General features: G+C 38.4%; 1 protein-coding gene across 3 annotated transcripts in view; it reads right to left on the reverse strand.

Annotated features, from left to right (window-relative positions):
• SNTB2 (syntrophin beta 2) overlaps positions 1-17,469 on the reverse strand; it is a 102,155-nt gene that overhangs the window by 35,694 nt on the left and 48,992 nt on the right. For all 3 annotated transcript variants that reach the window (XR_004485041.2, XM_033434263.2, XM_004273205.3), the window contains exons 3-4: positions 9,720-9,930; positions 3,345-3,487 (exon numbers count right to left, since the gene is read on the reverse strand). Coding sequence is in view for 2 of the 3 variants with exons in the window: in XM_033434263.2 (XP_033290154.2) it covers positions 3,345-3,487; positions 9,720-9,930 (354 nt within the window). In the remaining variant the exon portion in view is untranslated. The remainder of the gene's footprint in view (positions 1-3,344; positions 3,488-9,719; positions 9,931-17,469) is intronic.

Consider the following 17,469-nt stretch of genomic DNA (forward strand, 5'->3'; position numbering starts at 1 on the left):
TACCTAATATAAGTAGCTATTAGGAACTCAAACTCAGTTTAAGGATTGGTCTTATTCCCTTCTATTAAATCTTGTTGGCTTTTGGGGTTTGTTTTATTTATAACAGCTTTACTGAGATATAATTCACATACCATATACTTTACCACTTAAAAGTGTACATAGTTCAATGGACTTTAGTATAATGAGAGTTTTGCAACCATCAGCACAATCTTAGCACATTTTCATTATCCTAAAAAGAATCCCTATACCCACTAGCAGTCACTCCCTATTTCTCCCAACTCCCTCCCCGCTCCCCCGCCAAAAAAACCCCTGGCAACAACAAATCTACTTTCTGTCTGTATAGATTTGCCTATTCTGGACATTTCATATAAATGGAATCATACAATATGTGGTCTTTTGCATCTGGCTCCTTTCACTTAATATAATGTTTTCAAGGTTCATCCATGCTGCAGTGTGTATCAGAACATTTTTTATTTTTTTGCTGAATAATATTCCATTGTATGGGCTTCCCTGGTGGCGCAGTGGTTGAGAGTCTGCCTGCCGATGCAGGGGACACGGGTTCGTGCCCCGGTCCGGGAAGATCCCACATGCCGCAGAGCGGCTGGGCCTGTGAGCCATGGCCGCTGAGCCTGCGCGTCCGGAGCCTGTGCTCCGGCAACGGGAGAGGCCACAACAGTGAGAGGCCCGTGTACGGCAAAAAAAAAAAAAAAAAAAAAAAATTCCATTGTATGGATATGCCACATTTTGTTTATCTGTTCATCAGCTGATGGACACTTGGATTGTTTCCACTGTTTAGGTGTCATGAATGATGCTGTTATGAACTTTCATGAATAAATTTTTGTGTGGACATTTTTCATTTCTCTTGGATATACAACCTAGGAGTGGAATTGCTGGGTCATACAGTGACTATGTTTATCCTTTTCGGGAACTTTCAGATTTTTCCACATCAACTGCACCATTTTACACTCCCACCAGTAGTGTATGAGGTTCTATTTTCTCCTACATCCTAGTCTACTCTTGCATACTATCTTTTTAATTATAGCCATCCTAGTGGGTGGGAAGTGATAGTTCATTGTGGTTTCAATTTCCAAGTCCCTGATGGCTAATTATGCCGAGCACCTTTTCATGTGCTTATCGGTCATTTGCATATCTTCTTTGAACAAACGTCTACTCAGATCCTTTTCCCATTTTTTAATTGGGTAATTTATCTTTTTATTATTGAGTTGTAAGAGTTCTTTATATTTTCTAGATACAAGTCCCAGATTAGATATATGATTTGCAAATATTTTCTCCCATTCTGTGGGTTTTTTCACTTTCTTAATGGTGACATATGAAGCAAAAAAGTTTTTAACTTTGATTAAGTCCAATTTATTTATTTATTCTCTTGTTGCTTGTGCTTTGGTGTTGTATCTAAGAAGGCTCTGCCTAAGCCAAGACCATTAAGATCTACTCCTGTATTTTTTTTCTACGAGTTTTAAATCTTATTTATATCTTTTCCTTAGTTGCAAATTAATACCACACTGAGAGTACCCACACAACCACCCCATTTCCTTGTTTAGTACAAAAGTACCTTGGTGGTCTAGGTCCAGTCTAGTCAATGTCCAGAAATTATTTGTTTATGAGATTGTAATTTCTATATTGAACAAAGGCTCATCTAGGGGATGTCATAGGTTTCTGCTCCATCCCTCCAGTAAAACACCCAGTAAAGGAAATGTCTAAGGATATAGCTACCCTCCTTGCATTCTATGATCATAACTAGAGCATAAGCCTCTTCCATAAAATTTAAGCTTAAGAGATCTGGACAGTCATATTCATAAGCTCTAACTCTTTAGAAAATATAAATTTAATTGCTCTAATTATATCTACTGAGACATGTCTACATGTTTTGTTACAATTCCTGTCATGTTCCCAATATAACTAAGACAGAAACTGTAATTTAAGTAACAGAATTTATTTCAACTAAGATTTATTGAAGGTCTACTATACACAAAGCATTATGGGAAATGCTGAGCTAAGTCATAGTTCTTGACCTCAAGGAGGTTATAATTTAGTGAGAATTTTAAAAATAAATAGAACCAGAGAAACTGATGGTTAAATTCGGTCTTTCTGAAGGACCATTATGTCCTGAAGGAATTAATGAGGGCACACTTCCCTGACTCTGAGGCTCAATAAATCCTTTATCTCTATTCTGTGATCTAAGGGCTCCAGCTCTAAATTACACAGAAACTCCTGAAAAGCTATGTGGAAATTATATTTTTATAAAAAGAGTGATATATGTAAGGGAACTTGGCAAATTGAAGGAAATCCTACATAACATAGAAGCCTTCCTGGAATAGAAGAATACTCTGCTTCACGTGACTCTCTGTCTGCTGAAAGCAGGAGCCCCCATACTGTTGCCCATGGGACATACCAGATGGGTCCACCATTTAGCCTTTCTGACTACCAAGTATTTTCTCTGGGGCTCCCTTTTTTTTTTTTTTTTTGCGGTACGCGGGCCTCTCACTGTTGTGGCCTCTCCCGTTGCAGAGCACAGGCTCCGGACGCACAGGCTCAGCGGCCATGGCTCACAGGCCCAGCCGCTCCGTGGCATGTGGGATCTTCCCGGACCAGGGCACGAACCCATGTCCCCTGCATCGGCAGGCGGACTCTAAACCACTGCGCCACCAGGGAAGCCCAAAACCTGATTCTTTTTTAAGCCCAAATAACACCGAACGTGAACATGTTTTCTAGTTTCACACTAGATAACTACTTTCTAGTAATTTCTTAAGACATCTTGGTCCCCAAATCTAATTTCTCTATTCTTTTCCCTTCCAGCTCCGCACATTGGACATGCTAGAAACATCCTGTTGCTTCAGGTCAAATAAATGTTTATTTGATGGAATCAAAATTATGTACTCTTATACTAGAAAGAGAAGTTGAAGAACATCTTGGCTGAGTTGTGTGGTTTATCCACGGTACCACAGTCTTGTTTAAATGATTTCATCACTCAGTCAAAATGCTGCCACTATTTCAGTGGTTTTCTAGTCACAGTCAATAAAGTAAAGGAAAAAAAACCCACTATTTACTTATCTTCATGACTAAGCAAGTCGAAAAGAGCAGTTAGAAAGCTGCTTCAACATCTTAAAATATACACACAAAAATACTAGTGACAGAAACCATTTATTTTGAGCTAGGAGCTGCAAAATAATCAATAAGGTTGTGAAAGAAAAGTTTTTGTCTAAATCAACTACATCAGCTACTTAAATGTTATTTTAGCCACCTAAAAGATAATAGAATTCATTTTGAAATTCTTTAGTAGATTTAGAGGAGGATAGACATTTTTTTTTTTTTGTCTTTAGTCTTACCTTGTGGCAACAAGAGGGTAGCTATGACACGGTGATGCCCAGGCATCCCTTGTCCACGGCATACAGTCATAAAGCAGCAAATCCTTCTCAGTCACAGCCATGAGGACGGGTCTCCACTGTTGTCTTCCACCATCTAGTTTTGCCTGTTACATTGGTGAAATCCAGAAAGTAGAGCTAACTATAATGATCTGTAACTGTAAAAGTTCCTTCAGTGATGGCCTAAGATAGTGGGTCTCTATTCTGTTTCCCCTTCCTAACAGATGTGAGGAAAAGGAAACATCCCATCAGGTTCCTTCCCACTGGCAGGGATTCTCCACTGGGAGGTGTGAGGTGGATTGTGTAGTTTGAGAAAGCTCTCCCTGAGTGAGTTACAGACATTTTCTAAGGATATGACACAGTTTTATCCCTATTCCACAATAACTAATTATCACCAATTCTAATTAAATACATAGTACTCTGTTCAAAATGATAATAGTTTTAATATGTCTGATGTGGGAGTAACATCTTCTAAGTACAGGATAGAAACTATTACCAAATGAGTCTGTATAATATAAACATCATTGTTTTTCAAATATTTTTGATCAAGACCTACAATAAGAAATACATTTTACATTGCAACTCAACACATACATATAAATATTGAATTTAAAAATTTCCAAAACAACACAATTCCTATACTTCGTGCAACGTACTCCGCTAATTTCTATTTTATCTTTTTTAAACGCCGATATGACCAATTATGCTGTATTTTGGAAAACGTTGATATAAACTATTTTCAAAGAGTTCCCCATTATAGTTCAGGAAGTTTATGTTTCAGTTTCAAGTGTACCATTGCATTTAATTGCATAAAACTCAGTTATCTCTATGATGGTTTAAAAATGTAGGAAAACAACCACTACTTATACAAATTGTCAAGGATCCAAGACTAAAAAACAAAAGACTATGTTCAAGAAAAGCCCTGGTATCATCAAAATGTTTGCCTTCATAAGATGAGAACTTTGAGCAGGGAATGCTTAAGAACAGAGTATTTTAACCCTCATCTTTTCTGCTCACTATCACTGATGGCTTCAAGGTGAATTTAAATTGATGAATTACTTGTCTCTTACTTGTCTTCAGATCTGCTTTTTATTTTCTCTTCCTTAATGACTTCTGAAGGTAATATGAACATGTCAGAGCCCCTTAAGAATACATCTATAATCTGAAAAGTGACCTGAGTGGTTCGGTTCTGTGCTATAACATCTACCACTGGGATGCTCTTCTCCTAGCTAGAGCCATGAGCTGATTCCAGGAAGGGGAAATGAATTCCAACCAGTGAAGTTACCCATGTTCGACCCTGTGCTGAAAGCACAAAATACATGACCCAACCGTGAGTATTCAAGCAAAGTATGGTAGAAATAATTAATACTTTCCTTACCAGTGAACCCAAGTTTTCTAAGACTCTATATTAGTCTAAAGTAATGTCTGGAGGGAGAGTATCAGCTGTAAAGAGGTTCTCTTGGATTCTTAAATTTTGGGGTCATAGATACCCCGAAGGGATTTCTAGTTTATGTGCACTACTAAGTCTTTGCCTCCGAGATTGTTATGCATAATATTTCATAGGGAAAATAATGTAAAAATGTATCTTCCCAATGGGATAAAATGACTGATTTTTTAAATTAATTTTTTTGCTAAGTTATAAGAGAGATTTTGAACACTAGATCAGAGTATATGCATTTAGAAAACCTAAATTAAATGTATTTCTTCCCAAAGAAGAGAAAGGAAAACTGCTAATGCCAATACAAGCAAATATGCAATTTCAAGACAGAGAACTTTTCTTTCAATTAACAATTTTTAAAAAGTGTTTATTCTTGGGACTTCCCTGGTGGCGCAGTGGTTAAGACTCCATGCTCCCAATGCAGGGGGCCTGGGTTCAATCTCTGGTCAGGGAGCTAGATCCCACATGCATGCCACAACTAAGGAGCTCGTCTGCCGCAACTGACAGGGCACAACCAAATAAATTACTAAAAAAAAAAAAAAAAAAGAGGTGTTAATTCTTTAGCTCTTTTGAGTCCTTAGTTTTTGGAGACTATCTTTTCCCTCTTCTACTTACCATTGGAGAAAAATGAAACCTCAGTTTAAATCATTCTGTTTGCCTATTTGCCTTAACTTATAAGGATACTGTTTGCTTTCACTGGAATCAAAATGCTGCCTGCTATATGTAGTATGTGTTTTTGGTTGTGGTATCAGTACAAGCAGCCTTGGGACTCCACTACTGAGGTGTTTTTTTTCCCCACTATCGAGTTTTTGGCCAGAGAAAAAAGGGATACTAAAGTTAGGGTGCTGCTTTGCTTGTGTTTCAATACCCACACATGCATACACCTGGCCAAACAATAGCCTTCTCCAAATTTTATTTTCTAATAACTAGAGTTGAATAGCACTAAAGATGAAAAATTAATAATAGTTATTATTCATTCCCTAAATGTCTTCATCCCACAAATCTTTTTAAGAGGTGATGTACTTCTGCTACTTATGTATTTTATTATTACAATAGAAAACATAGAGCAAAAAATAAATTGTTCCACTGATCCTGATTTAGTGTATATGTTCCTAATTTGAGTCTTTACACAGTTTGAGAATAACCAGGGACAAGGTAGGAACTGTGACAACAAAGCTTTCTTTGGCTGTCTTGGCTTTTCTACCAACACTCAAATGCTTAAAAATACTTATTTCGTAGGTAACGTATGTCCCCTCATTTGGTGGACTTAGAGAAGATTCCATCTTAAGAATATAACCAACTAAAAGGTAAACTATCAGTCACATAAAAATCAGTATCAATAAAGATAGAAGTGCCTTGCACAGAACAGATTATCTATTGGTTACCAAACATCTGTAGCATAGGTTTTCCCTATTTTAAGCAAATTCAATTTATGACAATGTGAAATAACAAACAGATAAGTTAAGGAGAGATCATTTAAAGTTAAATAAATGATAACTATCTTTTCTTTACAACTGAAACAGTTTCATTCATATGCAAGCTTTTCAGGAAACACATCTATTGCTAAAATAAATGTTTACCTATTTTAAAAAGATTACATGATCTAAAATTATCCTGACCATTTTCATACTCATAGAATTAAACAATCTTACCGTTAAAAAAGGCAACTCTTATCACATACATAAGTTCATTATAAATAATACCTCTGAGAAATGGTATCCAGTCTTGCTTGAACAACTTATTCTAAGTGTATTTGATTTGGGTAACCCAAACAACTACTTGGAAAAAGTAAAAATCATGAATAGTTTAGAAACAGCACTTCGGATTAGTTCCGTGATACTATTTTTAAAGAATTTGAAACTTTTCGACTTGGTATTATTTTCCAACCCTAAGCTTGTGTTCTTGGACAGTATTTTATAATTAATGACTTGTTTGTTTGCTTTTTGCATGTATATATGTAGACAAAGGAAAAAAATTAGTGAACATCTACTATTTACAAAGCATTAGGCTAAGTTCTCTAGGGACTAAAGATTTGGGAAAAATGTGCTCCTATCTTCCAAGAGCTCACAACTGAGTGGAGGAAACACACACATAAATACAGTCCATAAAGGGCAGACTGTGATGAATTTGTGGCTTTATTTTTCTCCTTTCTACTTGTCTGTATGTAGCATAAACCAAATTAAGTTCACTTTAAAGGTCTGGCAACTCTCATACGTTGCTGGTGGGAATTTAAATTAGTTCAATCTTGATGGAAGGCAAATTTGGCAATATTTATCAAAATTACAAATGCATATACCTTTTGTGGTAGTTTAAAAAGATGTCCACAAATTCTTTACCATTCTTCCCTTTAAGAGCCGGAGCCCTGGGGTATAGACTGGACTTAGTAACTCACTTCTAATGAAAAGAATAGAGAAGAGACTAGGTCATAAAATGTATTGTGGCTTCCATCTTGTTCTCTCTGTCAGATCACTTGCTCTGACAAAAACCCACAGCCATGTCTCGAGGACACTCAGCCAATCTTGTGGAAAGGCCTGCGTAGCAAGGAACTGAGGACTTCTGCCAACAAGCAGTAAGAAACTGAGATCTCCTGCTAACAGCTATATAAATGAATCATGTTGGAAGTGGACCTGCCAACCCAGTCAAGCCCTCAGATGACTGCCACCCTTGCTGACAGCTTGACTGCAACTTCATGAAGCGTCCCAGGCCAGAACCAGGAAGCTAAACTGCTACCAGATTCCTGATCCTTAGAAACTGTGGGAGGTAAATGTTATTTCAAAGTCACTAACTCTTGGGGGTAATTTGTTTTATAGAGATAGATTACTAATATACCCTTTGAACCTGTGCTTCTGGGATTTATCCTATAGGTATAGAAATATCTCCTGTTCTATGAACTCTAACGATCAAAGCTCAGGAAATGATGTAAAACTTTGGATAAATCCCTTTCTAACCAAAGTTTTACTGCTCACTACTAGAAACTTAAGAACCAAATACATTCAGATAATGTGTGTTCCCTTGTTCTCTGATCTATCTGAACTCAGGAACCAAAGAGTTTGGAAAGCACATGTGTGAAAGGACAAACTACAAGGTTATTCATTATAGCATTCTTTGTAATGGCAAAAGATTATGACAACAAAACTGGGGGGGAGTGCTTATTTAACTACAGCTACACAATGGAAAACTATACAGTTGTGAAAAAGAATGCTCTCTGTGCTTTGATATGGAAAGATCTCCAGGATATATTGCCTAATGAAAGAAACAAGCAAGGTATAAAGTAGTGTGAATAATATGCCATCTTCTTTTATAAAAGAGAAAAAGAAGAATATATATTCATAATTGCTTTTATTTGCATAAAGAAACTCTCAAAAGACTCAGTAGAAAGGAATGAAAGTGATTACCTCCCTGGGTACAAAGGGGTAGGAATTAGGCGGATGAGGGAGCAGAAGGAGAGTAAGACATCACCTATTAACTTTTTATTCTGACCTTGGAACTATGTGAATGTATCACCTTTTAAAAATCATGAAGATTTCTAACATTGCTGAAAGCACAGAACAATTACCACTCAATCGAGGTTTTCAACCAGCATATAAAAATATAGAAACAATGATAAACACAACTAAAAGACTAAAACTTTCAAAGTTGTAAATACTTATACCATTATTTTCATTAGTTTCTTCTGCTTAGTTATTCTAATTATGACTCCTAGAAATCATCACAGTACGAATTCTGTGTTATAATTTATTAGAATCATTATTTGGAATGTTTGTAAAATTTCACGGCTGAAAAAAAACTAAATCAGTGGAGTCCAAAATCCACTACACAATCACCTAGGGAGCCAAATGAGATTTCCAGGCCCCACCATCGGTCTACCAAATGTGAACTCTTGATGGGGAACATGGGGAGCCAGACCTGGGAAACTGTATTTAAAACAAAACAACAACGCAAAAGAACAAAACCTGTCTGGGCTGATACTGATGCAATAATCCCTGCCCCCTTGCACACACGAAGAAACTAGGATGCAAAGATATGAAGGCACTTTTAAAAAGATCTAAAACCAGTGAAAAACAGAGCTAGCACTTGAACACTCATCTCTGAATCCCTATTCTGTCTTCTGTTTTCAACTCCCTCTGGCCCAGCTGACAGTGAAGGACCAGAAAGAAAAAGGATGTATTGTAATATCATGTAGAACTTTTAGTCTCCCTTTTGCCAAATTTGGATCTAAACTAACTTGGATTATATCCTTCCTTTCCCTTCACCCAACATCTACTTAGGTTTTCTTGTTTCTCTTCTTTTCATTTTTCAGTTGTAGAAGACAACTATACATGTGTTTAATGGCTTGTAAAGTGTTTTGTATATTTTATAATTTTCCCAGACCAGGGGAGTAAGCCTGTTGTCCCTGAAACTCTGTCAATAGACTAGAACAGGAATTGGGAAACTATGACTTGTGGGCCAAATACAGCCCACTTATCTCTTTTCGTAAATAAAGTTTTATTGAAACACAGTCACATCTATTCATGTTCATATTGTCTATGACTGTTTTCTTGCTATAATGGCAGAGTCAAGTAGTTGTAGCACTAATAGCCCTTTGTAGAAGAAGTTTGCTGATCCTATTCTAAAACCGTGAAAATTATCTTTAGTCATTAAGGATACAGATGCTACTAAGAACCCCTTTTTAGTTATGTTATGATGATGATGATCATGACAGTCAATTCTTCTGGTAGAGGTGATAATTAGCAACAAACAACTAAACACTAGGGGAGGAGAAACAGAAGACTAACAAAAGATCTGCAAGCTAGACATCCAGGGCCTGACTGCATGATAAACATTACAGACATACGAAATGGGGGAAGCATCCTGGCTCTGAGTAGTGACCTGGTGAGACCCTGCCCTGCCTCCCAGCCTACCTGTTCTGCCAGCCAGGCAATGTGCTTAACCTCCTTGCTGCCTCCTGCTGTACTGGTTGCACCAAGCATGGCATTGAGTTCAGCCAACACCTGTGGGAGGAGAGCCATTATGTTGGTGTGGATAGCTACGAACCAGGAGTGTGCTGTGGCTGTATCCTTGCAACGTAGGATCAACGTGTTCCTGCTATCAGGAGAATGTAGCTCTATCAATCTGTGTGGAAAAAGAAAAAAAAAAGTGAGCTAGATCAGAAGCCATCAAACCTGCCATGGTTTAACATACTTAACTGAAAATCTACTTTTACATTCCAGAATATAAATACTTTCTCTTAATTCCTTAGGGTCCAATTCCAGAGAGATCCACATGTGGAAAGATCATCATCGGAAAGACTAACTGCTGGGTCTGTTGTTTCAATATTAACGTAATGATCTAAGATAAGGGAACCTACTGTAGAGTCTGTAGTAGAACACTGCACTTTGCCTTAATTTCCATGTCAAAGAAATGGAAAGCGTGTTGAATCTCATAGGCACATTGTAAAGAAAGAACTAATATATTTTTTAAATACTTAGAAAACTCTGGTATACAGTATTGCAAGGTATATAGAACCTACTGCCAAACAGTGAACTGAAATTTCCACTGTGTGAAATAAAGAAAATAGCTGAAGAATGACTCTTTACGAAAATTTGAAATTGTTTTTGAGGGTCTGGGTAACATTATATGATTAAATCATCCGCTGAGTCATGGTAGAAGAATAGTTAAGAGATCTTCAACTCTATGACTATTATTTGTTAATACTCAACTGTGAACAATCTATACTTCAAAAGTAACCTTTAGGAATTACATAAATTTTTTAAAAAGTACACTCAACAAATTCCTTATAAAGCAATTTGTTGGGTAATATTTTGTGTGTTGATCAAAGTTTTTGCCAAGATGAATTTTAAAAATCATTCAATAAATGACTAACATATATACACTGCTGTATTCTAACAGTGAACATACATATCTTTTAAAATGGAAAAATAATGTGGTAGGCTGGAAACTGACAAACTGCCACTGACCAAGGAGAGATCTTTTTATTCTTTCATCTTTCTGAAGATAGTCTTTGCTTCCTTGCAGCACTGTCACCAGATCCCACATCACCTGTCAAAGATGACCAGTTTACATGTACACTAGGCATTTCTGCCTTGAAGCTTGCATCCCTCTCTTTTGTCCTGTTTAGAAATTCCTTTACAATTCCAAATATTTTAATTTGCCATACTTAATACGGCAAATATTCGTTCTCATTTGAACTCTGGTCAGTCCACCCTTTCTTTTTTTTTTACACAGGCCTCTCACTGTTGCGGCCTCTCCCATTGCGGAGCGCTGTGCTCCAGATGCGCAGGCTCAGCGGCCATGGCTCACCGGCCTAGCCGCTCCGCGGCATGTGGGATCTTCCCGGACCGGCGCACAAACCCGTGTCTCCTGCATCAGCAGGCGGACTCCCAACCACTGCGCCACCAGGGAAGCCCCACCCTTTCTTAAATAAACATTTATTGAGAACCTACTGTATGCCAGATACTATGCTTGACACTGTGTTAGAGATACAGCAGTGAAAAAGATAGGCAAAAAAAACTAGTCTCTACTCTCACTGGGACTATCATCTAATGCGGAAAGCAGAAAATTTATAATTAACTAATACACAATTACAGGTTACAAAAACTACTTCTATAAAGAACTGTGATGACTACCACAAAGTTCCTGGCTAAAAAAGGCACTCCCAAGATGGGAGTAGCAAAGCAGGACTGCAATGGAGGCCTCTACACCTCTGGGGCACACTTACCAAGCTGGTGTCATGCTGTGAGTCAATTTATAAACACATCTACCTGGTACCTACCTACTTACCCACTCACGTGCCCTCCCACTAGACTTACCCTCCTTCTAGCTACCTTAAGGTCTAGCCACCAGTCTATCCATGTTTTATATGGCTTCACAGTTCTAGGGCAATAGCCAAGTAGGCCAGAAAGTTCTAGAAAATAGTCAAAACATAAAATAAGATCTGTGACCAGCCAAAACACTTCACAAAGCCCACACTTGAAATATCTTTAAACAGTGTCATAAGCTATCCTGCTTTCTGTTTTAGTTACAGTTCTGATGAATTTATTTGATTTCCTATCCTATAGCTAAATACAGTGAGAAGTAGCTTGGGATTAAAATTTAGAGGGTTTTGAATAGCAGGTTAAGTCTGAATATTAATTGGTAAGCAACATGGAATCACTGAGGATTCTCAACAAGGGAACGATATGATCAAAACAATGAATTAAAAATAATTTTATGAGATATCTGTACACCTAGGTTCACAGCAGCATCATTCACAATAACCAAAAGGTGGAAACAACCCAAATGTCCATTGATGGAATGGATAAACAAAATGTGATATACAGATATATATAGATAGATAGATAGATAGATAGATAGATATCCCACAAGCTACTTGGCATGGCCAAAATAATAATAATAATAATTTTATGGTGGGATGTAAGATGGATTACAAAAGAGAAATGGCCTAGGAAGGTTTAATTGGACCCAAGAAGGATGAGACTACACAGAGCTCACCAGCAGGACACATTCCTAGTCAGGAGGAACACCTCCATCCTAAAAGCTCAGCAAAAGTAGAAGAAAAGAGATTTCTGACAAATAGCTTAACATTCACGTTGAGCTTTGTTTAGTCCTCTATATTACTTTATAATTTTTTTCTTTTTAATGTTATTTTCCACTGTATCAATTGTTGCCGTCATGGTCCTTAACATAAATATTTGTTGGCTAAAAAAATGATTATATTTTCTAGGGGCTTCCCTGGTGGCGCAGTGGTTGAGGGTCCACCTGCCGATGCACGGGACGCGGGTTCCTGCCCCGGTCTGGGAGGATCCCACATGCTGTAGAGCGGCTGGACCCGTGAGCCATGGCCACTGAGCCTGCGCGTCCGGAGCCTGTGCTCCGCAACGGGAGAGGCCACAATAGTGAGAGGCCTGCGTACCGCAAAAAAAAAAAAAAAAAAAATTATATTTTCTAAAAGAAAAATAGTTATACATTTATTATGGGACGGTTTAAAATAGTATATTACACTCACTCCCTGGCTCTGAACTCCTGGCAGCTGCTGATCCTTTTACTGTTTCCAAGGAATCATACAGTACATAAGTTTTTCAGACTGGATTCTTTCACTTAGCAATATGCATTTAAGGTTCCTCCATGTCTTCTGTGGCTTGACAGCTCACCTCTTTCTATCATTGAATAATATTCTACTGTCTGGATGAACCACAGTTTGTTTATCCATTCACCTATTTATTGAAGGATCTCTTGGTTGTTTTCAAGTTTTAGCAATTACGATTAAAGCATTTGTGTGTAGGTTTTTGTGTGGATATACGTTTTTGACCCCTCTGTGTAAATACCAAGGAGCACAACTGCTGGGTCACAGGGTAAGACGTTTAGCTTTGTAAGAAACTGCCAAATTGTCTTCCAAAGTAGCCATAGCATTTTGCGTTCCTACCATCGATGAATAAGCCTTCCTGTTACTATACATCTTTGCCAGCATGTGGTACTGTCAGGTGGATTTTGGCCATTCTAATATGTGTATAGTGGTAACTCATTGTTTTAATTTGCAATTCCCTAATGGCATACGATCTGAGCACCTTTCATATGCTTATTTGCCATCTGTAGTTCTTCTCTGGTGAAGTGTCTGTTCAGATCAGATCTATTGTCCATTTTAAAATTGGGTTGTTTTCTTATTGTTGAGCTTTAGAAATTCTTTTTTTTTTTTTGCGGTACGCAGGCCTCTCACTGCTGTGGCCTCTCCTGTTGCGGAGCACAGGCTCCGGACGCGCAGGCTCAGCGGCCATGGCTCACAGGCCCAGCCGCTCCACGGCATGTGGGATCCTCCCGGACCGGGGCACGAACCCGTGTCCCCTGCATCAGCAGGCAGACTCTCAACCACTGCACCACCAGGGAAGTCCTAGGAATTCTTTGTAAATTTTGGATATCAGTCCTTTACCTGATATGTATTTCACAAAGATTTTCTCCCAGTCTAGCTTATCTTTTCGTTCTCTTAACAGTGTGTGACGGTTAATTTTATGTGTCAACTTGACTGGGCTAAGGGATGTCCAGGTAGCTGGTAAAACATTATTTCTGTGTGTGTCTGTGAGGGTGTTTCTGGAATGGATTAGCATCATCAGTAGACTGAGTAAAGAAGATGGCCCTCGACAATGCAGGTGGGCATCATCCAATTCGCCGAGGGCATCAATAGAATAAAAAAGCGGTGGGGGGGCAGGCAAGTTTGCTCTCTTCTTGAGTTGGGACAACCATCTTCTTCTCCTGCCCTCACACATTGGCGTTCCTGGTTCTTGGGCCTTTGAACTCGGGGTGAATTATAAGACTGGTTTTCCTGTTTCTCCAGCGTGCAGACAACAGATCATGGGACTTCTTGGTCTCCACAACTGCATGAGCTAATTCCTATAATAAATAAATAAATCTACCTAACTATCTATCCATCCCGTTGCTTCTTTCTCTGGAGAACTCCAGTACACAGTATCTGTTACAGAGTAGAAGTTTTTAATTTTAATGAAGTTCAACTTAACAATTTTTTCTTTTATGTACTGTGCTTTTGGTGCTGTATGTGAGAAGTCACCACCAAACTTTAAAGAGAATGTTTAAAAAGCATAATCCTACAAGCTCAGGGAGAAGGGGAGAAGAGGAGAAGAGCAACTACAACAAAATTTTGGAAGCTGGCAAACAGACAGAGCAGACCTAAGAAAAGTGGGGAGGGTCAAATCCAAGCCGATCCATGTTGCAGAATCCTGAAGAGGCTGGGGAACTGGAGGCACCAGTTACCTCTGGAAGTGGGAGTAAAGCACTCAGCTAAAATAAAGAGGCCGGCTGATTGTTTCAGCATTCCCCATCCCCAGCGGCCAGTGACTGCCCCACCCTCAACCCAGAAGAAGATTCATATCCACCCTCATTCCACCAAACTGAGTGCAAGAGCCAGTGATGTCCTTAATTTAGACCTTATACCAGGCTAGTTGTTTTCTACAGAGGCTATTTACTTCCAGCTGGTTGTTTTGGCACTGTAACCAGCCTAACATCCTTAATCGCATGCTAAAAGTTGTTGCAAAACTATGACAAAAAATTTCTTTCACTCCTCCTACTGACCTACTTAGAGCTAAAGGCAGGAATCAGTTCATCCTTCTCCGGACACAAAACATTCACCTTCTGAAAAAGCCTTTATACCTCATACAGTTCCTGGGAGAGTCTCTCAGACACAGCTCCTTTGCCACAGTTTAAACTCTGAAAATCCCGATGTTAAAGATCCTACTTATTAATAACTGAAAGAAAGGAAAATAAGTCTGATATAAAATAAACTTAACCTGATTAAGCAGGAAAAGATCATGGGACCACTAGGCTGGAAAAAGATGAAAACAGGAAATAAAACAGTTCCCAGGACAGAATCACCAATTTTTCATGAAGAGAAATTTTGCAGTGTTTCTTAAAAAGTGATTGTAAAATAGAAAATTAAATTAGAAGAAACAGAAAATAAACTCCAAAACAGGACTAATGATTCTAGGATCCAGAAGTCTGTTTGCCTTTAAAGAAGCAGCCCCTAGAGCTGATAAAGGGGACAAAGTGTTTCCTAATGTCTACTGCTGTTTTAAAAGACAAATTCAAATGAAAATTCTACGAATAAAAGTTTGGAGGCAGTCTGCCAGTCATTGTTTGGGCCCACAGGAGAGAGGAAGAGACAACTACAGTGTGAAGAGTTCTGGCCTCTGGTCAAACCACTGAGGATTTCCTGAGAAATGCAATTACATTCTGATCAGATGAATCAGATCATGTTTAGGTCCACAGAAGCATAGGATTCTTAAGTCTAGCCTGCTTATTTCTTCTGCTTAGTAAAGTCTTTGACATAACTTATATGTTCAATTTAGTAATAATCATGTTGTTTTATACATCATAAAGCCAAAATTTACCTTTTACATGGAAAACAGCCGAAGTGAAGATGACCCAGACATTGTGAACCGGCTCAATGATAACAGATTTACATTTCCGAAAAGCAGCGTTTAAGAACACCTTGTCCTCGCTAAACTCCGCACTGCCCACAATGCTGTTTGCTAAGGAACAGGCTCATGTTCTCTCCCTGGACTTTGTCATTATTTATTTAGCTTTCACTTTCCACAATGAACCGCTTATAACTATCAGAAGCATCTAGTGAGGTCTTGAGGACTAGAGGTGGAAGAAGCAAATAAACTTCCCCTGCCTCTTTACTTATTCATTCTGATGGTCAGCACTTTTTCTCAGCTTTAGATAGCGAAACTAAATCAATGCAGTAAAACAGAAAAAAAGGACGCTTTCCTCTCATGTCAAATAAGTTTTTTATCTAGAAAGTGAAGTCTTTACATTAAAATGAAGGATGAACCACAAAGAGATTCCACTGCACACCCATCAGAATAGTTAATATTAAGAAGACTGACACTACCAATGCTGGCAAGGATGTGAAGCAATGGAAACTCTCACACACTGCTGGTGGGCATGTAAAATGGCACAACCACTCTGGAAAAAAGCCTGGCAGTTTTTTAAAAAACACACACACAAAAAAAAAAACGAAAAAAAAAAACCTAAACATACACCTACTCTTGCAGCCAGCAGTTTCACTCCTAAGAATTTATCCAAGAGAAATAAAAATGTATGCCCATGGGGCTTCCCTGGTGGCGCAGTGGTTGGGAGTCCGCCTGCCGATGCAGGGGACACGGGTTCGTGCCCCGGTCCGGGAAGATCCCACGTGCCGCGGAGCGGCTGGGCCCGTGAGCCATGGCCGCTGAGCCTGCGCGTCCGGAGCCTGTGCTCCGCAACGGGAGGGGCCACAGGAGTGAGAGGCCCGCGTACCGCAAAAAAGAAAAAAAAAAAATGTATGCCCACAAGAGTTGTACAAAAATATTCATAGTAACTTTATTAATATTAGCTCCAAACTGGAAATAGCTCAGGTATCCGTGAATAGGAAAATGGATAAAGAAACTATGCTATATTCATAAAACATAACACTACTCAGCAATAAAAGAGAAAGAGTTATTGTTACATGCAACAAGAAGTATGAATCTCAAAATTCTTATGGTGAGTTAAATAATTCTATCACAAAAAAGTACATATGATATGACTACATTTACATGAAGTTTTAGAATAGCTGAAACAGATCTATGACAGCAAGTCAGAACAGTAGTAGCCTTGGAAGGTGGGAGAGGGAATTGACTGGGAATGGGAAAAAGAAAACTTTCCAAGGTTAACAGTAATGTCCTGTATCTTGATAGGCTTGGGTTACATAATTTTAGGCATCTGTCAAAATTTAGGATTTGTGTATTTTATTGTATGCAAATATTGTCTCAAAAGAAAAAAGCTACAACAAAAACACTGAACTCTATATGCACGCTTGAGTAGAGAGAAATATTCTAATGTGTGCAATTCACTTTGAAATGCATCAAAGAAAATTAAGATGGATTGACGGATGGATAGGTGGGCCAATCCATGATAAAGTATATATAGTAAAATGTTAATGGTAGAATCTAGGTCGTGGAAAAATGAGTGTTGACTATAAAATTATTTCGACTTTGCTGTATGTTTGAAGATTTTCATAATAAATTGTTAGGGGAAAAATGATGATGGGAATCCACTTGCCTATGTAGGGCTTAAATACCAGATTAATAATTATTTTCCAGATTAGGGCACATCTAAGCCTAT

Source organism: Orcinus orca, chromosome 20, assembly GCF_937001465.1.
Source record: "Orcinus orca chromosome 20, mOrcOrc1.1, whole genome shotgun sequence".
Lineage (NCBI taxonomy): Eukaryota > Metazoa > Chordata > Mammalia > Artiodactyla > Delphinidae > Orcinus > Orcinus orca.